The 23194-nt window shown below is 48.8% G+C and overlaps 4 protein-coding genes across 5 annotated transcripts; 3 read left to right on the top strand and 1 right to left on the bottom strand.

The window, feature by feature from the left end:
- Window positions 1-416: 416 nt before the first annotated feature.
- LOC112876147 (4,5:9,10-diseco-3-hydroxy-5,9,17-trioxoandrosta-1(10),2-diene-4-oate hydrolase-like) lies at window positions 417-4126 on the bottom strand. The gene is made up of 4 exons (XM_025940195.1): window positions 3148-4126; window positions 1193-1288; window positions 1015-1082; window positions 417-925 (listed from the first exon to the last, which is right to left on the bottom strand). The coding sequence occupies exons 1-4, from the start codon at window positions 3862-3864 to the stop codon at window positions 775-777; spliced, it is 1032 nt and encodes a 343-aa protein (XP_025795980.1). The 5' UTR covers window positions 3865-4126; the 3' UTR covers window positions 417-774.
- A 238-nt stretch (window positions 4127-4364) lies between these two features.
- LOC112877597 (tubulin--tyrosine ligase-like protein 12) lies at window positions 4365-10693 on the top strand. Its single transcript, XM_025941937.1, has 15 exons — window positions 4365-4758; window positions 5200-5457; window positions 5768-5892; window positions 6555-6756; window positions 6854-6979; window positions 7244-7500; window positions 7739-7846; window positions 7922-8063; window positions 8173-8344; window positions 8919-9076; window positions 9205-9528; window positions 9634-9708; window positions 9904-9973; window positions 10044-10201; window positions 10394-10693. Exons 1-15 carry the CDS (start codon window positions 4465-4467, stop codon window positions 10541-10543), a joined length of 2619 nt encoding a protein of 872 aa, XP_025797722.1. The 5' UTR covers window positions 4365-4464; the 3' UTR covers window positions 10544-10693.
- A 323-nt stretch (window positions 10694-11016) lies between these two features.
- On the top strand, window positions 11017-11902 carry LOC112878261 (germin-like protein 3-1). Its single transcript, XM_025942706.1, has one exon. The coding sequence runs from the start codon at window positions 11074-11076 to the stop codon at window positions 11755-11757; it is 684 nt and encodes a 227-aa protein (XP_025798491.1). The 5' UTR covers window positions 11017-11073; the 3' UTR covers window positions 11758-11902.
- Window positions 11903-18209: 6307 nt separating this feature from the next.
- On the top strand, window positions 18210-23112 carry LOC112873969 (serine/threonine-protein kinase RIPK-like). Of its 2 annotated transcripts, none has more exons than XM_025937087.1 (5): window positions 18210-18833; window positions 19741-19876; window positions 21449-21585; window positions 22214-22341; window positions 22432-23112. In XM_025937087.1, exons 1-5 carry the CDS (start codon window positions 18402-18404, stop codon window positions 22784-22786), a joined length of 1188 nt encoding a protein of 395 aa, XP_025792872.1. In that variant the 5' UTR covers window positions 18210-18401; the 3' UTR covers window positions 22787-23112. The 2 variants fall into 2 exon arrangements, with proteins under 2 accessions (XP_025792872.1, XP_025792871.1); XM_025937086.1 differs by having other exon boundaries at window positions 18212-18833; window positions 22214-22337.
- Window positions 23113-23194: the final 82 nt, after the last annotated feature.

Genomic DNA, 23194 nt, shown 5'->3' with positions numbered 1-23194 from the left:
GTTAGCACATCATCTAAATTACTAACATGGCATTCTATTTGATCCGTATGAAACTTTATAAAACGTGCACTAGGACTAGTCTTAACGTAGCAGGATGAGCACCGATGCCTGCTCTTTCCCCGGTGCTTGCTTCTTGAAGATGATGAGCATCGATAGCTGAAGAAAGAGAAAAATGAGGCCCACCTCGTTCATGCAGGAGGAAAAGAATCGATAAATTGTTCACCTGGTCGGCACTCGGATGGCTCATATTCCTCAACATCCCTTTGCAAAGAGGGGACTGCTCACCAAAAGGGTGTGATTGATATGTAAAGGCAGGACAGCATGATGTCGCAATCAGAATTGGATTACAATTATTAGGTGGTTTCTATATGCTCCACGAGTGGGCTGTCAGCAACAAATTGTCCATCACATCAGCATCGCAAGAATACATTTCGCACATATATTAAAGTCAAAAGGGCGGTCAGTCCAGTAGTATGGCTCGCACTCGAGCCAGAAGAAAAGACAGAGCACCCGGCAGGCAGAGCCCTCTGAATTTCAGCCACAGAAGTTCAGACATTATACTACAAGTAGTTCAGACTTGAGAGCAACAATTCCTTCGAGCTCAGGATGCTCTGCTACATTTTTTTTAATTACAGTTACATCCTGTCCGGAGCTCCGGATCATACGCTACGAGCCTTATTTTCCGGGCATATGGTGGAGATGCGTTGGAAGAGCTTGTGAAGCAGGCCTTGCTTCTGCTGGGCCTCTCCTCCTCCTCCGAAGAAGGAAAAGGCCTTACTTCTGGGCGACGGCGACGCCCGGCCCAGTTTGTCGTTCGTCCAGGAGGAACGATTTGATGAACTTGTTGACGTGCTCGGCACCCTCCAGCTGCAGCGCGTGCCCTGCGTCCTTGACGATCTCTAGCCTGGAATTGCCTCCCAGATGCCTGCACTCAGTCACGAGCCATGGCAGAATGTTCAGAGATCAGAAGCAGGGAAGAATTCCGCACGGTGGTGCTGCGCGTTTAATTTATACCTTTGCAGCCGGTGGCCGAGGTCGACGGGGAACACCATGTCCTTGTCTCCCCAGATGATCAGTGTCTCCTGGCGGGTGGAAGCTGGAGCTTGTTAGTGAGTGAAGAAGCCATCGCGAGAACACATGTGCATGCAGGTGTAACTGTGACGTGGTAGAGAGTGGCGGTACTAGTTACTACCTGGGTAAGAACCGGGAGGGGATCGAAGCCAGCTCCGTTCTTGAGCAGTTCCTGCAGCAACTCCGCCCTCTCCTTCCTTTGATCCACGCACATGAGCTGCAGCCGAGAGAGAGAGAAAGAAAAGAAAAGGCTTCACTATCACTGTCAGCCGCGTGCAAAACGTGCTCGACACTTCGACGTCCAAATAGCGATCTGGCGGTGGCGGGGACAGGATGGCAGAAACTGACAAGCAAAGTCTGGACGAAACCGAGCTGCCCCTGATAACAGACGGATTCTGTGATGGAGATGGGCACCGCGCCGGACTTGTTTCGCGGCACGGCGTAGCTGCCTGAAATGCCCGGGGACAGGCGAGAGTCGATCCGATCCCATTCATCATCAAGAAGATTTTTGGGGTCTCGCTACGGCTAGGTAGCACGTTCCACGTGCACACGTCGCGTGCGGCACATCCTAATCCTCGCCGCGATTACGTGCTCGGGAATCCTTCGATGCCCGACGGCAGGCGAGAGAAACAAACACAAGGCAGGAAGGGGGGGGGGGGGGGGGGGGGAAGAAAAGGCACGCGCGAGCCACACAAAACCGCCACCCGTACCACCGTGGTTGGCAGCCACAAGCCACTCGTGCCGGGCTGTGCCCCCGTGGGCTCGCATAGCTGCATGGGCATGGTCGAGTGCCGAGCTAGCTAGCTTGGCTGAACACTCTCAGAGTTTGGTAGCTCCACCAACCTGTTTTGCAATCGTACCAGTACTGTACAAGACAAAAGGGTATCAACAACTACGGGTAGTTGTTTAGTCTGGATGGGCAGCGCCTCCGATCGAGCCAACAAAGCTGGAGTACGTGCTGGATCGGCGGAGGGCTCCACCAGGAACGTGTCGAGTGGCGGCGGCTGCCAGCGTTCAGGATTAAGGTGGGCACGGGGAGCGTGGCGGTGCAGTCCTGACAGTGTCTTTGGATCGCGGAATCTTTGCGGTGTTTTTCTTTTTTAACTAGGGCCGGGTGGGCCACGTCGCGAGCCAGCTAGCGGCCAAAGGAACCGACGAGATCCGACCGCACCCACGAGGCCACGACAAGTCGGACCGGACCAGATCTGCCGCGTCCCATGCCCCTCCTCCCCCGCTCTCCGGAAGACACTACTGACACGTACACGCATGGCCGAATGAAGTGGGGTTTTCACGTAGAGAAAAAAGGTGAAAACGGGTGCTCGGCCTCCGGTGCCTACAAGGGTGCTAGCACGTTGAACTGGATTGCAATTGCACGCGAACTGTCTGATTCAGTTACGCGTGTACAACGGTTTTAACCAGAAGTTCATCATAAGTAACTCTAAGCCCTAATCAATCAGTATGCCCCTAAGGGAGAGGTACACACAATAACGGGGAGATGCACGGACACATTACGTTACGTGGATATTTCAAAAGGAAAAGAAACAAAAACCCAATAGTGCTCGTAACAGTTACAGCAATCGAAAATTAATTAATCTGGAGATATTCACCTCAGCATCCTAACTTACGCGAGTTTGAGCGAATGCAACTGACGTGCACGCTGCACCTAATACCAGTTATGTTATTAGTTACAACAAACACGGTAAATGGTAAAAACACCAGCACAGCGCGCACAATTATTGATTCGCCGCTAGTGCTGGTGTGCGCCTGCGCCAGCATGGAACTCTGGTGGTTGTTGGCTGGTACGCCATCTAGTTTCGCATAGACGTGCAACACTAACCCTTATCTAGCCTAGCTAAACATAATCTCAATTCTGGCCAGCGAAAACAATGTTGGGCAATGCGCCCACTAGCTAGCGGAAACAAAATGTAACATGAAGCAGCAGACACGCATGCTGCATTGCACATCACAAACTACTCCACCACACAGGCACGCAGGTAATCTATATACAATAAAAGCTTTGGAGAAATAAATAGATATTAAGAGAACGAAGCAGACAAAACGGGAACACTGGCAAACCTTGATGAAGTCGTCAAGGACGAAGTCCGGCATCCACGGCGGTGGGCGGTGCATGGAGCGCCGCACGAGGAAGCGCAGCCCCTCGGCGGTCTCCGGGAGCAGCGCCTCCTCGACGGTCCGCTCCTCCCGCGCGGCCATCTCCCGCATCTCCGCGGGCGTGGCCGCGACGCCGCTGGTCATGACCACGACCCTCCCGACGGCGCCCCTGGCCTCGGCGGCGGCCATCCGGTACGCGACGAAGCCGCCGTAGCTGATCCCGGCGACGTCGTAGCGCGGCACGCCGAGGAGGCGCATGGCGTCGGCGGCGCAGCGCGCCTGGAACGCCACGGAGCGGAGCGGCGAGGCGGAGCGGGAGTGCGCGCCGAAGAAGACGAGGTCCGGAGCGTAGACGTGGAAGTGGCGGGACAGGCGCGGGAGGTTGCGCGCCCACGTCCACTTGGCGTCCCCGCCGAAGCCGTGCAGCAGGAGCAGCGGCGGCTTGCGGGACGGCGAGGACGGGCACCAGACGCGGAGCGTGGTGGCGCCGGCGCCCGCGGGGAGGCGGAGCAGGACGGGGCGGAGGCGGAGCCGGGCCAGGAGGTGGAGCGAGAGCGCGGCGTCGCGGAAGGCGGCGAAGCGGAGGCGGAGGAGCAGGCGCAGCAGGAGCAGTGAGAGGGAGAGCAGCGCGAACAGGGTCGGCGTGCCGTGCCCGTGCGGCGGTGGCTTCATGATTTTCATGGCCGCCGCGCGCCGTCGTGCGCGCGCGCGCGGGGAGGGGGGGACGCGGACCAAGGGCGGTGACGGGAAAGCACAAGATGCCTTCCCAGATCAAGGGACCGGAGCGGATCAGCGGCGGCGCAGCGTGTGTATAAATAGGCTGCCCCGCTCGTAATTAACGAAGTCAAATTACCCAGAGGCTAGAGCATGCTCACCGCTTTAATTTGCCGGCCCGGGCAAATGCGGGTGCATGGCCATGGACGCTACTGATTGTTTTTGTTGTTGTTGATAATTTGCTACTGCCTGCTTGGAATTTTGACTGGAAGACGCGGGCGAAAATAAATATAAAGCGATACTGTATATAATTAATTATATTAGTGTTGTGAGGTGACATCAAATTATTAGAGTCGATTTCCAATTTCCATCCGGAAAAAAAACTGGCAGCGACCAGAAAACCAGCAGGCATACTCGCAGCGCATCCAGCGCGAATCTTAAAGCGTTAAAGCAGACTCGCAGTTTCTCGCCCTCTCCACTCCGCTCGGGCAGGCGGCTTCTAAACCCTTCTCCACCCCCAACCCCTGCACGCCGCCGCCGTTGCAGAGCTTCCCGGAGGCGACCGCCATGTTGCCCGCGGCCGCCGCAACCGACGGCCGCATTCGGAGCTACGAGGAATTCGCGCGGGTGCACGCGTACCTGCTGGCCGCGGCCGGCGTCCCGCCGTCGCTGCACAAGCGGCTGTACCGAAAGCTCGCGGACGAGGTCTTCGACGGCGGGGAGGTCTTCGCCGTCGAGCCCTGCGAGGGAGGGAGGCAGAGGCGCCTCGGGCTCGCCTCCGAGGATCCGCTGGGGAAGGAGTCCGATGTCTTCCTTGTCGACCACGCGTGGTCCTTCCGCCTCCCCGATGCGCTCAAGCAGGTGAGTGGCGTGCGCGCGTGATGCTTGGAGTGAGTTCAGCGTAGTGTCGAGGAGCGAAGTGTTTGGGTTTTTAAGGGTTCAGCGTAGCTTAAACTTTTTTGTGACGCGTTCCTGAATAATCACTGCTCCTACGAATTGGAAGATTGCCACGAATCCGTTCAGTTAAATTATCTGCTTCCAGTGGAGTATGAATCATTTAGTACGCCCCATTTCATTTTTTGGCTGATTGGAATTGTTAGATATGGTATGTGCTGAAAGTGTGTATAGTTGGTCATTCTATAATGTGTTTCATGAAGTGGCAGCTGGAATTTCAGATACCTTAAAAGCAACTAGTGAAGTGATCCCATGCTTGAGTTTTCAAGGGTTCAGCGTAGTGTCCACTTGCAGGTTTTTTCATGTTAGTATAGGTAATCTCATGCTTGGGTTTTGATGATTTTGCAGTTGCGGGAAGTACCAGGATTGGCTGAAAGGATGGCAGCATTGATGTGTGTGGATTTGGACCGGAAGATCGAAACTGAAGAGTCAGATGAGCAGGATGGTGAGAAGAATGGGAGCTTGGAGCATGTCTTACAAGTAGTGGAGACAGAAAGGGCTAGAGTACAGGAAAGGGGAACTGATTCTGCAGCATGGCTGGAACTTGAGGAACTTGGAATTGATGATGACATGCTAGTAACCTTGGATCTATCTGCAAAATTTCCGGTCTGATTCTTTTTTCTAAGAAACCGATCTGATTCTTTCTGATGTACATGTTCTCATTTGCTCATTTTTAATATAGTCTTTGGAAAAAAATGGTTATGTGCTTGATGTCGAATTCCCCATAAAAATGAAACGGAAATGTTTCTTATGATAGATTTATCTGTGAATTTTAGCGTTTGTCTAATACTTGAATATTTATAGTGGTGACTTCGAGAATTTTTTTATCACTTTCTATGTTGTTAGAAGAACTGTTTTTGACACTTTGTTCTTGGTACTCAGTTTGTCTGAACTATTTCCTTTTCTATGTCACTAGAATCTGGTAGCTCTCAACCTATGGGGAAACAGGCTGCAGGATACAGAGAAAGTCATGCAAGAAATCAGGAAGTGTCCAAAGCTAAAGGCACTTTGGTTGAACGACAATCCTGTTCTCGGCAAAGGGTCAGAACTGAACTTATCTTTTTCTTCTGTTGCCTGCTTATCTAATTCTTCTGTGCATATGTTCATGGCAATTCAAGGGTCAAACAGAATGCAAATTGAGGAAAATTGCTAATATTACACTTATGGAACTTGGAAGCGATTTGTCTTCACAAAATACTTTAACATGCACTAATCATAGTGTTCATGCAGATTCTAGGCCCAACATTTTGTGCTTTGTGGTTGTTCAAACGTTTGATTAAAATTTTGATGCATTTCAGCTGCCAAAAGTGGGTTTGGGAAGGAAAAGAAGTAAACCCGTTTGTCACCTCTTTGTCATCCATGCATTCTGAACTATTATATTATCATGTGGTCCTCAGTATAACAGAAGGGTGGTTTTGGGTCTTCTCTTCTCACAAGGGCTAACAAATATATGCACAAAATTTGGGGCACGTAACCTAATTATCTCAAATACAGATGGCTACTGCTTTACATTTGGTCACAGTACATGTTTTTGGTAATAAACAGCAATGCCATGGAAGGGGAGTGTGTATCTCCCTGTCTGCTAAGAATTAAGGAATCAGTACTTCCTGGATAACTGGATTCTTCTACAATTTCATGCAGTAGTCTTGTAATAGCCTATGCTATCCTGGTCTGACATTGTGTTGTCCTTTTGGTGTTGCTAGTATTGACAAAGCAGTTCTAGATAGTCTCTCTGGATTGGAAATATACAATTCACGTTTTACGAGTAAAGCTGGAGAGTGGGCATTAAGTTTCTGTGCTGACATTGTTGGAGCAGATAATCCCTGTTCCTCTGTGGAAAGCACATTGTTGGATAGTATTGCCACTATCGATCTTTCTGATAGGTGCATTCACAAGCTACCAGAGGTATCCAATGTCCTCGACTGATCTTTTATAAATAATAACACAATTCTTAGAACCCTTTTACTGACAATTTCCCTCTCTGCGGCGTTTCACTTCCGAGGCTTTCTCTCCTAGTAAATTGCCATCTCTGTCAAAATTGAACATCTGTGGTAATCCTCTGGATCAAATTTCTGGTGATGATCTCCTTAAGCTACTTAGTCAATTTACTCAGTTACAAGAGTTGGAGGTATTATTCACCAGCCTACATATCTTCCTGTGTCCTTTTTTGAGCAATTCTCTATATTCCACTGAACAGGTTTATTTGCCTACATTATGCCACTAATGTTCCACTGACATGCCCAAGACGATGTCAGCTTCCGAACGAGTGGCATATTACGGAACATTCACTTATTCAGTAGCATGTGGTGGATTCTCTTGTTTTCTTTTGCCCCCCTAGATTCTTGAATTGGATCACTAAAATAAAGTTTTACATGACAAACTCATTTCACAGGTTGACATTCCCGGTCCTCTTGGAAACAGTGCAATTTCCATTCTTGATTCTCTTCCTAATTTATCTTTGCTAAATGGTGTGAATTCTTCAAGTATAATAGAGAGCGGGAAGCATTTAGTTGACTCTGCACTTCAACCACGGCTTCCAGAATGGTCACCAGAAGAATCCCTCGCTGAAAGAGTTATTGGTGCAATGTGGTTGTATCTTATGACATACCGGCTTGCTGATGAAGAAAAGATTGATGAAACACCTGTCTGGTATGATTTCCAATCTTTCTTCATCATCTTTTCTGAAGTATTACTGCCTCACTTTTAGTAACTTAATGGTGGTCTCTCAAAAGGTTTGGCCAGAAGATAATCGAGTACCTAGAATTAGACTACGGGCTTATCTCGGAGATCTACCTTTGCATGATTGTAAACACAAAGCATGGACTGCCAGCAGAGGATATTTTGTTGATCAACCGTATTATAATTTGATGGTTGGATATTTATGCAGGTACGTCATGGACGAGTTGGGCTCAGCCATGCGCCACAGTGATATTCCAAACTTCAGAATAGCTCCATTCTTATTCATGCCAGAAGGGAAACTAGCCTCTGCTATAAGGTACTGCACTTTGAAAATCAGTTTTTCTGTAACCTAATTAACACTATATAGGTTGCTAATATTCAATATTTTCAGTTACACAGTTCTGTGGCCCACTGATGATGTTCATACTGGAGAAGAGTGTACCCGGGATTTCTTGTTTGGTATTGGTGAGGAGAAACAACGTTCAGCTAGGCTTACAGCTTGGTTTCACACACCAGAGAACTACTTTATTCAGGCAATTTTCTTCTCTGCTTTTTTTACATGAAGATACTTCTTTTGGGGAGTGGAGGCTGGGGAAGTAGCCTTATTCTAACTCCAAATATATTTTTTTAAAAACTTTATAGGAATTCAGGAGGTACCAGGAACAACTACAATCAAATAGCATTTGTTCTTCGACAAAAATTAAAGAGACACCCTCAACCAAAAGTGTACGTCCAAGTGATGGCCGTGCACTTCGAGTATATACTGACATACCTCATGTAGAGGAGTTTCTAACACGACCAGAGTTTGTTCTCAGTAAGCAACATTCATTCCTGTCTTATGATTTGTCTCTCCTTTCTTTCACGGATTGGCTGGTTTTCAAGATGGAAATGTATTCTAGCTATCATTTGCGCAAGTTGTTAACCCATCCTTGCGGTCATTTTCCCTCTTCTTTCAGCGCCTTTATCCTTCCCATCAGAACTTATGTTAACTTGAAAAGGAATGATTAGCTTGTCAACTACAGGAGTATTCATTTATATGGAGAATCTTAGCCTTTCTGTAGCTATCCATTTCACTCAAAATTCTTCGCATCTTTTCTATTGTCTCTAATAAATATTATGTTATTTTTCTTGTACCCTGTTATAATACTCCGTAATATATTTCATGCACCATATAATTTGAAATAGTTTGTAACTTGTCTTGTCAACCTATCTTTTAAAATTTTCAGGAACCAAACCAAAATTAATGTGAGCTAATTTGATCATATCGTTACCTTTAATACACTTTTAGAGTCATGACAATTAATGAAACTTAGTTGGGTGTCTCCCTGTATTTCTGCAAATATATGATTCAAAGGCAACTCTTTGACATATATTTTGTTTACCTGCAGCAACTGATCCAAAGGAGGCGGACATCATCTGGGTAAGCATGCAAGTGGATTCAGAAGTAAAGAAGGCTATAGGGCTTACGGACCAACAATATACAAATCAATTTCCTTTTGAAGCTTGCCTGGTCATGAAGCACCACCTAGCGGAGACCATCCACAAGGTGAGCTACCAGCATGTTCAGTGCGCGCCTCTCCTTCTCGTGGGCAGGGGACCTTTTAACAGCTTACAATAAATATAGAACCGGCAGCATATATTAGTGGCATCTGAAACTAAGATCAACTCATGCAGGCATGGGGCTCACCTGAATGGCTTCAACCTACATATAACCTAGAGACCCATCTGTCTCAACTGATTGGTGACTATTGTATGCGGAAACGAGATGGCCTGGACAACTTATGGATTATGAAGCCTTGGAACATGGCAAGAACAATTGACACCACAGTTACCGATGATTTATCTGCTATCATCAGACTTATGGAGACAGGTCCCAAGATATGCCAAAAATATATAGAACGCCCTGTCCTTTTCCAAGGAAGGAAGTTTGATCTTCGGTACATTGTTTTGGTCCGCAGTATACGCCCTTTGGAGATATTTCTTTCTGATGTTTTCTGGGTATGGCCTGAAATTCCTGTGATACTTGATAAATCCATGTGTCCATTATGGTTCCCTGTCTGATGTTGATGCCTGTGACTCCTGTTTATGTTTATTTTATCGCAGGTTAGGTTAGCAAACAATCAGTACACTTTGGAGAAGACTAGCTTTTTTGAGTATGAGACACATTTCACTGTGATGGTAAGATCCAACTCATCGCCACTTCTATGGGGTCGCACCATGAACTAGTTGCTGACTTGCTGTTGAAGATTTATTAATGTTGTATGCACTGTTCTATTATATCAAGTACCAAATCGGGTTTATCTTCTAGCTTTATGCTTATATTGTAATCAGTTGTCATGATAAGTAACAGTTACCTAACTGTTCTCCATCCAGAATTATATTGGAAGGATGAACCATATGAACACGCCGGAGTTCGTCAAGGAGTTCGAGAAGGAGCACCGAGGTAAAACATCCTGAATTCTATCCTCTTTTATGTAACTTCTGACGTTGCTGACATGCAATTAAACTTTTAGTTAAATGGTTGGAGATCCATGAAAGCATACGTTCTATGATACGGTGTGTTTTTGAGTCGGCTGCTGCTGTTCATCCTGAGATGCAGAACCCTTTCTCCAGGGCCATCTATGGGGTAGACGTTATGCTTGATAACAGATTCAAGCCAAAGATTTTAGAGGTACGTCTCAAATACTTTCCTGTCTGACGATTGTACCTTGGATTTCTCCTCGAGATATTGTTAGAAAACCTGCTTTGAGTTTGTCTTCATTAACATCAACTATAGTGATAAGTGCTTGCTCCACACAGGAGCTAGAAAAAGTTTTTAGTTTTACCATTTTATGCCCCGCTCAGTACGAAAATACCTATGCAGGTGACGTACTGTCCAGACTGCGGGAGGGCGTGCAAATATGACACGCAAGCTCTGGTAGGAAGCCAGAATACCATCAGAGGCAGTGATTTTTTCAACACGGTGTTTGGATGCCTCTTTCTCGACGAGCAAACAAATGTATCGCCGTTGTAAGCATCACACGAGATGCTGTTGTAACTTGTAACATCAAATTTATCACATGACATGTATAAGCTGTCAGGCCTTTTTTTTTGCCCTGTTTGTAATCGTAGATTGTACAAACATTCCGTGAGAGTAATAGTGCTTCTGTGCTGGTCCTGCTTATATTAGTACTAATAATAGCTATTCAGCACCGTTGTTGATGAGATTTTGATACTGCTTATGCTCTTGGGGCATGCTGGCAGGTTCTAATTGCTGGATAAAAACGCTGCATACTTCGATCAAAAGGAACATAGCGCAAGCTCAGGTCCAGGAACAACACGTCCTGAAGGCAAGCTAGCCCTTACCCCTCTGCTACTCATACCCACAGTAACTTGAAAGCATCGTCACGACACAAATTTTGCACGCTCGCGTGTCATGAACTCGCTTCATCCATACTGCTATTTATACGCAGCTACACTACACTGATCACTGAGCCTGAACAAAGACATGCTAGCTAGCTCTTATCCGGCCAAAAGTCGGAGCAACCCAACCCAAGAGCAGCCATGAGAGCATCAGCTGATCATGCTGCCAGCATCACCCATCGAATCCTCCTCTCTCTCTTCCTCCTCGCCACCCTCGGCGCGTCCGACCCCGACCTCCTCTTCGACTACTGCGTCGCCGACCCGGTGGCGGCCGCGTCGTTCCACCTCAACGGCCTGCCATGCATCGACCCGGCGGCGGCGCGCGCGGAGCACTTCGCCACGTCGGCGCTCTCGCGCGCAACGAACCCGTCCGCCACGCTGTTCGGGTTCAACGTGACGCTGACGAGCCCCGCCACGTCCCTCCCCGGCGCGAACGCGCAGGGGCTCGCCATGGCGCGCATCGACCTGGCCCCGGGCGGCATGGCGCCGCCGCATTCCCACCCGCGCGCGTCGGAGGTGGCGCTGGTGCTCGCCGGCAGCGTCCTCGTCGGGTTCGCGGACACGTCGTACCGGCTGTACACGCAGCTGCTGCGCGCCGGGGAGGCGTTCGTGTTCCCGAGGGCGATGGTGCACTTCCTGTACAACATGGACGTGGCGGCGCCGGCCGTGGTGCTGTCGGGGCTCAACAGCCAGAGCCCCGGCGCGCAGCTCGTGCCGCTCTCGGCGTTCCGGACGGAGCCCCGGATGCCGGAGGAGATCCTCAAGAAGGCCTTCAAGATCAACGGCCAGGACGTGCACAGGATCCAAAGAAACCTCGGCGGATAGTCAGTCATTCACCTCTGCTTTCTCAGATTTTGCATAACATCTGTGGATTACTGGAGTAATAATAAAGTTTAAACATGGGACAACTAGAAAAAAATAGAAAGGGCCGAAACTAAAAGTTTGGGCTTCATTGCACGTCCATGGCCCAGTAAATACTGTGGAGAGAAATACGTTACGATGAGTGACACCGACACACGAATCATGTTCATGTCACGCTGATGCACACAAAGGCTATACTTAAAGATTGATGATCTGTGCGTCTGACTTGTGAAGGTTTCTGGACGGTGTTCCGGCGCAAGTTTTCGCTCATCAGTTAATTTGCGTGCGTATGATGCGTTGGAAAAAAACCGGCGAGACCCGCTGCACGTGGCCGGGACGCCGGGCAGCAGGGATGAACAAGAACAAGGGCTAATCTCAGTAGAAATCTAAAAGCATTCTGCTTTAGCGAGCGAGAAAGAGATCGGCCTCCTTTTTTTCCTCTCCTTGACATAAAGGAAGAAGAGATCGATATCTTTGATACCACTTTCTACTCTACTTTTAGGGGACACCGCTGAATTCCCACGGCCATGGCCAAGCTCCGATCCATGGGTATCAATCTTTATCTTGTTCGTCGTCTTCTTCTACGTGAATCTTCCATTGCCAAGCAAGCAAGCATGACCCGATTTTCCTCTCTGTGTCCGTCTCTTGTGTGGCCATCGTTTGTCCTTGCAGAGCAGAAGCAGTGTACTCTTCTGCGTCTCGTACGTCTACGGTCTGCTCCTGACGTGAATCCGTGGTGGTTGGCGCGACCTCTTCCTCCGTCGCCGACGACCTCCGGACGCGATCTGAAAGCAGAGGCAAGGCGCCTCTGCTTTCTACGCCCCCCGGTCGAGCCTTTCCCGATTCCCTCTTTTGGGGAGCATCGACATCGGTCGGTAAAGGCGAAGGGTCCTGGCGAGGGACACGGCGACTGAAGCCGTCATGCCGAGCATCTCGTTTCCTGCCCTGCCCAGATGTTCTGCCCGTTTCTGGAACGCGACTAGGGTTCTTGTGATTCTCGACGCGGCTGTCAGAATTCAGAAGTACGAATGGGCCGTCAAACAGGACAATCTGAACGCGATCCACTTGCTCGCGGCAGGTGAAAACCAGTCAGATCGACAAGCGGCTTACGTGATTTTTCTTACAAGATGTGAGGTCATGAACACAAGATTTTCTCTCTCATTATTTAGTTTCTGCATCCCTTCTTTTTACTGCGTGACAAGCTAACTGATACCAACCCTGTGCTAAACCTGATGAGAATACATGGTCCAAGACATCCATGGAATTTGGCAGGATTCTGATTTGCGCCATAGGCTGCCTATTAGCCTAGCACGCCGCAGCAGTTGTGGAGTTCAGACATCAAACAGCACGGCATGATATTCTCCATTCTGCAGCAATAGCTAGTAGAAAAACAAAACCTTAATATGCTGAAAGGCTGCATGATTTGATATCTGAAGACTCTGTCAGGACTCGAGAACCACAGTGGTTCAAATCAGAATTCAGAAGGCACGAGTCGTGCACAACTACTCTTGAAAGGAGATTAGGCTGACAGCATACAATTTATCTGCTTTTGAAACGAACCGCAACCTCAAACCTCAAAACTAGAATAATCCTGATTCTTGTATGCTTACCCGTCATGGCTTCATATTTTGTAAGAAAGAGCAGACAAGGCGTACAGGCACTGCTTCAAACATGTGCCGCGCACGCTCCAATTACAAGCCATTCCAAGGGGCCCATCGATCGTTTTCGGTTGTTCTAGGTAAGGACCGATTCGTCTGCAGCCTCCCAGCCAGAGCCTGTCTTCGTCTCAAGTCATGTGGGACTGGAAATGTGTTCTCCTGGTGAAGTTCAGATATGAGTGGTGTCTGAAGTCTGATGTCCTTCAAGACTATTCTGCAGACGCAATCCAGTTTGCTGACACGAAGTGTTCAACCCTGCACCTAATCTCTGACATGGACATGGCATACTATACACTGATAACTAGGTCGTCTGACAGAGATGGAATCAAAAGGGGTGGCTGCTTCTGAATTGAAAGTTTTTCTTCCTTAAGAAAATTGGAAAGACAGTAGACTTTACCCTCCTGTAGATGAACAATTTCTAAAGGCGGCGCGGTTTAGCTTGCTTGCTTCTTCCGGCGTTGACAGTAAGCTGGTTATAAGGGTCGGCTAGGTTAACTTAGAATCGTTAACTTGGTGGCTAGTTTTCAATGCCGATTGTTGTTGACAAATATTTGCTCGAAGTTAGTGTGTTTTAAATTTCAATACGGCTACTCATGTCTCGTTGAAATCCGAAGGATTCAGCTCTAATAGATCACCAAATTCAGCATCTCTTTGAATTGTGCCATGGAAAAAATGGTGGCGTCCATGGCTGAATGGACGGGCAAGGTTTAAATGACGAAATCCAGATAGCAAATTCAGCATTTCTTTATTGAATTATGCGGTGGGAAAAAAATGGCGTGTTCATGATTGAGATGAGTGGACAAGGTTAACACGATCAAATCTAAAGCTAAGGCCAGCATATACGCTGCATTTCTATCTTGGAATTAACACTATATTTCTATCTAGAAAGACTATTAGTCGGCAGCCTGCCCATCCTTTTTTCTTCTCTCTCTTTAAAACACCCTGCCTGATCAGTCGGCATGTTTAATTCCAGTATATATCAATCATGCTAGTCATCTCTCAGAGGTAAACTAAACCTGAAGTATTAGCTGCGGTTGCACCCAACTCTGAGTTAATAGGGGAATCGCTCATAGACACCCTATCTATGTGGTCTTGACGTCCTGTCCATCTCGATCAGGATGTTCCTGTCGCTTCTTGACTTGCTGCACTATGCTGGCAATTTGTTCATCTCAACTTGCTTGATCCTGTATGCAGTTCCAGTGCGTGCAAGATACTCTGATGCTTTCAGATAGTTCCCTAGCTAGCTAGCTCTCCGTCGTCTTCTTTCTTTCGTTTTCTTTTTCTCTCTCTCCCTGTAAAATCGGGCCTGTGTGGATCAGGACAAGCACCTGCGTCCAAGTGTGTGTCGGGATCACTGAGATGGTGATACATTTGATTAAGACGCGCTTGCTTGTCCCTTGCATTTGCATACACCACTACAGAATGAGACAGGATCGTCGATCTGTCCGTTGCGCTCAGGTCAAACGCCACTGGACTTGCTTTCGATCAGGAATCGGACGGTCGACAGACTCTGTACCGACAAGTTAAGCAGCTAGCTGGCATGTAGTGTAGGAGAAACGAACATTCTGGGCATCATAACTCGCCAAACAGACTCATGTCACCGTGCTGAACATCGCGGTCGCACGACGCGACGAGCACGATGACAAGAGGCACAAGGAGGAGACGTAATTAAAACTCGCCGTCTCAAATAATCTCGCTAGTTTAATTTGGTGAATGTACTGGGCAGTCCAATCCCATCGTTAATGTAGCACGTGGAAGCTATTATACACAGCTGATTTACCTGGTAGTAGCTGTTAGGCGGCGAAACTAGGGGTAAACGGATAGGAGTCCATGTGCACGGTTCGACGTACTACCGAGATCGATCGGGTTGGCACTTGGCAGGCCAACCAACATTTCCACACCATGATGATGGACGTTTTCCAAAGGAAAAAAAAAAGGTCTCTAACCGTAGCTTGTTTCCGAAGCCTGACTGTTGCTGTCATATCCATCCATGGTAAATTCAGTGCCGACGTACCTGTAGTACTCAACTGGCTGGCTGGATGGTCGGCTTGGCAAGCCAAGAGCACACAGCTGGTAGAAGCACATGCGTTTGCACGTCCCCGTTCGTCTCAGCTGCTGCAAGGCCGGGTTTGGGTTGGGTTGGGTTGGGTTGCGGCGGCCGGGCGATGGAGTCCCGATCGACGGGATGTGCGGCGAGACCGCGTGTCCGCGTCCGTGTTCTTCCGTCACCCGGCCGTGTGAAGCGCACGACCGCGCCGGGGCACGAGTCGTCAGGTCCATGGTCATGCTGCGAATTGCAGAGGCCGCTAGCTGCCGCGCGCATGCACGTAAGCGTCCGGCGATCGGGGATCCACCTCATCCGCCGGCTGGGATGACGGTGGCTTGCTCGTACTCCACCGGCCAGGCTCCGGCTGGGACTGGGTCAAGCATGCGACGTCAGGACTCAGGAGTATGGCAGCGACAACTTGCATGCAGCGGCTCTGTCTCTGGCCACCCTGCTGCACCTGCACTTACCCCACCGGGATTTCAGGTTACCAACTGTAACTGGTGGTGGTCGTCGACTCCTTATCGTTACCGCTGCCTGGGAGTTGGAATGGAACATGGATTGACTGCAAGGCAACCGGTGGTTTCCTATGGTTAATCAACTGGGCGAAACTAGGCCAACAACGGTTGTAACTTACTATACAAAGGAAGGCATGAATCTTTTTTTTTTTTGCGAGAAGGAAGGCATGAGTATGATCCATGGCGGCCCTTCGTTTCCATAAAAAAAAGAACACCAAATTAAACTGAAAACAGCATGACGAATGTTGAGCGGTAGCTTTGAATTCAGAGCAGGAAGGTGCGAATCTGATCCATGCATCTGGTCCGGTCTCCTGGCTCCAGCACTGTCCTCTAACTCTGTAAAGAAATTCTCCGTACAATGCGCCTGCCCCGATCTATCATCATGCAAGAAAATAGGACAGGAAGGAACCTTCATGCCGCCCCATCGTCTTCATGCGTACGTAGGCGCGAGCTCCATCACCCTCCCTACCCGCAACGTGTTGACCGTACGATACGATGCACACCCTCCAGCTCGCTCAGCTCGCTACGGCCACAGCAGGCAGCTACAGGGTCACCGAGTTTCTAGAAGCCTGCAGCCACATCGCCCGTGCCAAGCGCAACCAACACCACACAGGATGATTAATTAATCTGATGATAGCTTTTTTACTTTGTTTAATTAATTAGTCCGCATCATCGTTGAGTTGTTGAGTTGAGTAGTATATCATGTGCCATATATATATATGTGTGTAGCTACGCACAGCGGTATACTGATGATGAGAGTAACGCGAGTGTAGATAAAATTCGTCTTATATATTTATGGGCTACATTGTTTATATATCTGAGAGGGGGTTGCTTTCCTGAGCAGAGGCTCTCTCTCATCTTCCATCAGCGTGTTCCATGCCAGCCTGGATGAAACTTTCTGAAATTTGGTGTGCTATCTGTCCTGTTCTTGTGCTGGACAAGCATGTTGAACCATGCTTCACATGGTATTATTTTTTGGTATGTAGCTAGAGAGAGAAGGTATCTTTCTTCTAGATAAGCTATGCGATCTGATGTGATGGAATATTTTAAAAAGTACGCACCAGTGTGCATCTTTATATATCACGGAAAGCGTATTTGACTTGTCTTTCATCTGTATTTGGTGGTTTTTTTTTCAATAGAACCGCCACATGGTCAAGTAATGGATTATTTGATTTATATAAGACTCTGTTTGACATTTGCACTGTACTCACTTTATAGCAAGGAGCATGTGCAAATAATTTTTCATCTGATGTGGAATTATTATTTTTATAAAAAATACATAACCCATGATCATGTGAGAATAGGTACTGATTTATGCACTGCTAGATTACCTTGACCGCGAGCCAAATTTCGTAAAAAATACTCTTAACTAAAATCCGTGAGCGACCTATGAGGAGCAGTGAGGGCAGATATAGTTCCTCCCGTATAGCTGAACCTAACTGTCCAGTTTAGAAGAGAAAATGCGGCTATGCTTCAAAGCAAGCAAAAGTTTCAACAAAACAAAGCATCACCTTTCACTCGTTCTCCCGGACTCTGGGCGTACCGTGGTTGGCTTGCGTGCATGGGGCTGCTTGATCAAATAAAAACTAGGTATCGATGTGCACTCTCGAGCCAGAAATAGATAGAAATGAAATGGGATCCACCAGACCAAATCCCAGAGAATCTATCTAAATTGGAGACTAATGACTGAGCAGCCCGGTGATACGTGGACCGGATGCTGCCCATTAGCGTGCGCGAGTACTATTGGTTCACCAGATTTGCTCGATCCCCTTGCTGTTTAGAGGTCGCCTTGCACGAATACGTACGTGTCCCCGGTGGCCGGCCCGCCTGGCAAGATTGTTGCGGTACGAGCTGAGCTCTCGAAAGCACAAGTTGCGATGTCAGGATGGTGCACATAAATCCTAATTTTCCCCTAAATAACACACGTGCTGCGCACACGTGTGGCCGGCTTGGTCTCTGTACCGTCTGAAATGAACGCAAAAAGCCACTCGTAATGTAAAGTCTCCAACAAAAAAAGTGGCCATTTGCATCCACATACATATCAAGCTTCCTGCTGGCTCCATCCCAGCCATCCAAACCTAGTCAGAAGCCATCCGTCCGTGTCCGGCCCCACGGTTCAGTCTCCGCCCTACCAAACCACGGCCGGGTCCCGGTCCGCCGCTAATCACCACCAGGTAATCACCCGGCCGCAACCACTCCGCTTCTCGCCAGGATTAAGCGATTAACCCACCCAGCAAGCAAGCCGACGAGCGCCACCACGCACCAGGCACGCACGCGCCACCGCCCCGTATATATACCTCGATGCGTCCAGCCAAAGCAGCCGGTGAGGGCGCGCGGTGAAGAACCCAGCCGAGGCCGACCACGAGCGAGAGCGGACGCGCGCGCGGCATGGCGAGGGCGGGGTGGGGCTCGCTCTTCGGCTGCTTCGGCTCCTCCTCCCACGGCGGCGGCGGCGGCGCGAAGAAGAAGGGCGGGAAGAAGAAGAAGAGCAAGAAGCCCAAGGTGGCGGCGGCGGCGGGCGGCGGCGGCAGCGGGAAGCCGCGGCTGCAGAGCCGGCTGTCGTTCACGGAGCTGAGCGGGATGGTGTCGCCCGAGGACCTCTCGCTCTCGCTCGTGGGCTCCAACCTCCACGTCTTCACCATCGCCGAGCTGCGCGCCGTCACCCGGGACTTCTCCATGACCAACTTCATCGGCGAGGGCGGCTTCGGCCCCGTCTACAAGGGCTACGTCGACGACAAGACCAAGCCAGGACTCCGCGCGCTGCCCGTCGCCGTCAAGCTGCTCGACCTCGAGGGCGGCCAGGGACACACCGAATGGCTGGTAATTATATATACTGCTCCATCATTTGCTTGCACCATGTACACCATTTGTAGTAGGATCGAGCTGCTACTTGCCATGATTGACCTCGAAGATCTTCGGGTAGCCACCGCCATATTATTAATTGGTCCGGATAATAGTACGGCTGGTTTAACTGAGAGAGGAGGAATTTGCTGATGGAACAGTGTCAGCGATGTTGTGCACGCGTGGGGAGTGTTTAGCGACTATCAACGCTTTCTCTCCTGCTTTAATTGGTTGATGAGACTTTTTGCTTCTTCCAAGTTAGTTGAGCTGCTCCTCAGGTTTGAGTCAGTCAGTTAATTAGCTCTGAATTCTCATCATCAACTTATATATGTATATATACCCGTATACGCCTTGAAACCAATTCAATTTGAAAAAGCTATTTGTTGGTGCTAGATTATTGACACTAGTAAGGTGTACTACTCCCTCAATCCCTCCAATCCAAAAACACGAGATGCTGCTAGAGTAGTTTCTCAAAGGCAATACTATATTCCCAGCCAAATTAATGTCCCAGTGATTTTGTCGAGTGAAGTAGTACCTGTTAAGATTTTGAGAACCAAAAGGCTGAAGTAAAAAGTGCACCTTTATTTGACAAATAAATTTTGTCTCAACATGCACGTTTCTTTGTAGTTTTTAATATTATTTGTCAACAATACTCAAGTTGTCTGTTCTTAGAAGTAGAAGTTCCCTGTCCTGACGACGTATTCCACGAACTGAACTTGCTCCCGAAAGCCTGCCAGTTTCCAGCAAGTAGAGGCTCGATGGAATAGTGTTTGCTTAGTTCAAAGGCTTCGTCAGCCTAAAGAAAAGCAGCAGAATAATGAGAACGATTCCCTCACCACTAACTGACAAACCCATCGTATACGTGTTGTTCTGAAACCATGTGCAGACCGAAGTCATCTGCCTGGGGCAGCTGCGGCACCCTCACCTCGTGAAGCTGATCGGCTACTGCTACGAGGACGAGCACCGGCTGCTTGTCTACGAGTTCATGACCAGGGGCAGCCTGGAGAAACATCTGTTCAAAAGTAAGCACGTCTCATTATTATACATAACTACAGTTCTAACGTTTAATTAAAAAAACTTTTCATTGCCTGGTTACCAATTTCCTACAGTGACATGGCATGTCATTTTCCTGTGGCTGCTGCAAGAGTAGAGCGTAAAACGTAGAGGCTGGAAAAACACTGTTGCTAGCGGCAAGAGCCAGCGAGAGCATCGAGTTTGCAGGCGACAAGGAAGGGATATCCCTTGCACGTTGTTGTCAGGCTCCTTTTTTTTCTCTCCTCGCTGCATCGCTAAGCTAGGAAAAGGATTGGAATCTCGAGGTGCACATCAGCCTCGAACCGGACGGCTGGATCCGTCTCACCAACTTCTTTTCTCGCATAAAACTTTGATTTTTCGGCGAGAATCGGTGGCGGAACGCGATCCGTCGAGAGCAGCTAGCTGCTTTCCGTGCTCCACACCCTTCGGTTTTTTTCCCCCTCTCCTCGATCTCTCCCGTTTTCCGTGATGGTTCAAACTGCCTTTCGGACCTGTCCTTGCGGCGTCAGTTGCAGCCGTGTTACATCATCGATCTCATCTCTCACTTGGTCTCCCTCTCCAAGCAGTCATTTTCTCTTAACCACTTTGACATTATTCACACCCATCTTGATGATCATGCCTGCAAAATGTCAAGCTTGATTCATTCTAAGGTTGTAGGAGTAGGACACCTGCGCCACTTGCTGCATGCGCATCTAGTACTTGCTGTGCTCGCTGCTTTAATATTTATGCAAAGTAAAAAAAACCTATTTTAACTGTTTGTGATTAGAATCAGTCGGTAGGGCATCTATCTGTCGTTCTGGACTACCAAGTCAAAAGGTTTGTGAATTGTGTTACCACTACGTACGATTCATCTCGATCGTCGTTACAGCTTACAGGCACTCAAATTAAAGGGCATAATTAGCAAGATGCTCTTCATGCTTTAACAGAACATGGTAGAACTTCCATTCAATCTCCATCACGGTTACTAGTAGGGTAATTACATGGTTTAATTCCAAGTCCCCGTTTTTCGAACACATAAATATAACGGAATAATCCATGTAATAATTATACTATTTCTTGTGAGTCTCCTGCGAAATTTGTGCTTCCAGATAGTGCTTGAGTTTTTTTTTTATAAGATTGCAAGTTATTACGTACTGGAAACAGTTAGTCAATGACGTGGAACATTAATAATAATAATTAGGCAAGTGAATTGCTTGTTCTTGTTATATATGTGTTGTGTATGTTGCACATGCATGTTATACAGATCTGAATAGCTGCACGTGGGTTTGATGAAATACGTACAATAGATTCGTATCATATATGCTATTGCAGATGAGTACGTCAAGAATTAGGTGAAGTTCATTTCATTCACTCGTTCTAAACTAGAGAGGATGATGGTATATGAAATGGACATGTTCCGAACATTTTTGACAGCCAGCTGTGTGTTTTTACTTATCCTCATCATGAAATATCTTACTGACACAGCTTCCGTCAAATTTGATGCACATCATCTAGCTAGCTGCACTAAGTTTGATTACATCAGCTGATCAAAACCCAACTCGTACTCGATGTATGTGCAGAATACGCGGCGTCGCTGCCATGGTCAACACGGCTGAAGATCGCCATTGGCGCTGCCAAAGGGTTGGCCTTCCTCCATGAAGCCGAGAAGCCGGTCATCTACCGGGACTTCAAGACCTCCAACATCCTGCTCGACTCGGTGAGTGCCTGAATGCGTAACAGCACACGCTATCCATTCACATCCACCTACCGCTTAGTCACTCCATCGAAAAGTTCAGGGTCATCTCATCTGTGGTTGGGTTGGGTTCGGTTTGGTCTGACGGAGAGAGTGAAATATCCATCCCAAGCAATGCAAACTAGCTAGTGATCGATGGATTGCTGCCGGGCGGGGTTGGTTGCAGCCTGCTGGAATTCTCGCAAGCTGCTGCTGAAATCGTCAGGTCGCCAAACCAAATGCCAACTTCTGAACAACAAAATCTTGACCTGACCTGACCTGCACTGGCTTCGTTGTTCGTTCATTCAGCCCTGTGAACCAGAACAGGTTAAGTGTCAACCATTGCAACGCCGCTAGCTCCCCTATTGCATTGGCCTGTCGTGCTCATGCATGCGTGTGCCACCAAAAAGAAAAAGATTTCTTTTTCTTTCTTGGAGGGAAAAAATAGTATGATAATAAATCCTTTTCAATTCCTGCTGCTGATTAACGGAGTAGTTGGAGCCTGCTAACTGCTCTACGCAAGGCAGCTGACGTTCACGTCCATTTGCTACAGTAGTGTAGTGCTCATCACTTATCTCCTGCTCTTCTTGTGGTTGTGGATTTTGTTTTGTAGGATTTCAAAGCCAAGCTGTCCGATTTTGGTCTCGCCAAGGACGGGCCGGAAGACGACGAGACCCACGTCTCGACACGAGTCATGGGCACGCAGGGCTACGCCGCGCCGGAGTACATCATGACCGGCACGTACAAGCACAAAAGCAACGATCACCAGATCAGCTACAAAGCAAAAATTGTCTGACGACGACTAACCTCGCCGAGCATTTGTGCGTGCAGGCCACCTGACGGCGAAGAGCGACGTGTACGGCTACGGCGTGGTGCTGCTGGAGCTGCTGACGGGGCGCCGGTCGGTGGACAAGAGCCGGCCGCCGCGGGAGCAGAACCTGGTGGAGTGGGCGCGGCCGTACCTGACGGACGCGCGCCGCCTGGACCGCGTCATGGACCCCAACCTCGCCGGCCAGTACTCCGGCCGCGCCGCGCAGAAGGCCGCGGCGGTGGCGCACCAGTGCGTCAGCCTCAACCCCAAGTCCCGCCCGCACATGTCCGCCGTCGTCGAGGCGCTCGAGCCGCTCCTCGCGCTCGACGACTGCCTCGTCGGGCCCTTCGTCTACGTCGCGCCGCCGGAGGATAGTAATAACAACGACGGCGACGGGGCTGCGGGCAAGAGGGGCACCCGCGGGAGAGGCCGGAGGAAGTCCAGCGATGGCGCGGCGGCCGTCGTGCGGCCGGAGTAGCTAGATTGCTGGTCATCCATGATACTAGATGGTATGGGCTTGCATTGCTTGCTCGCCCTGTCTCTGTATTGTTGCTGCCTGTAGCAGCTGGCTGAGCTACTGATCAAGCCAGCGTTTGTGTAATCGAAGCAGGCTGCGTTTGGCATGTGTACAAGAGGTTTTGAAGCGTGTACTGTACATAGGAGCATCTCACACTTACATGAGCATGCAGATGTTTACGTTCTTCAAAGGGTTTGGGAGTTGGGATAATGGAGTTTAACAATAGTTAAATGAAACTGTATATGCATTGCAGCCAATGTTTTCTC

Source organism: Panicum hallii, chromosome 9 (genome assembly GCF_002211085.1).
Source record: "Panicum hallii strain FIL2 chromosome 9, PHallii_v3.1, whole genome shotgun sequence".
Taxonomy (NCBI): Eukaryota; Viridiplantae; Streptophyta; class Magnoliopsida; order Poales; family Poaceae; genus Panicum; species Panicum hallii.
This window is presented reverse-complemented; position numbering and strand designations above follow the sequence as displayed.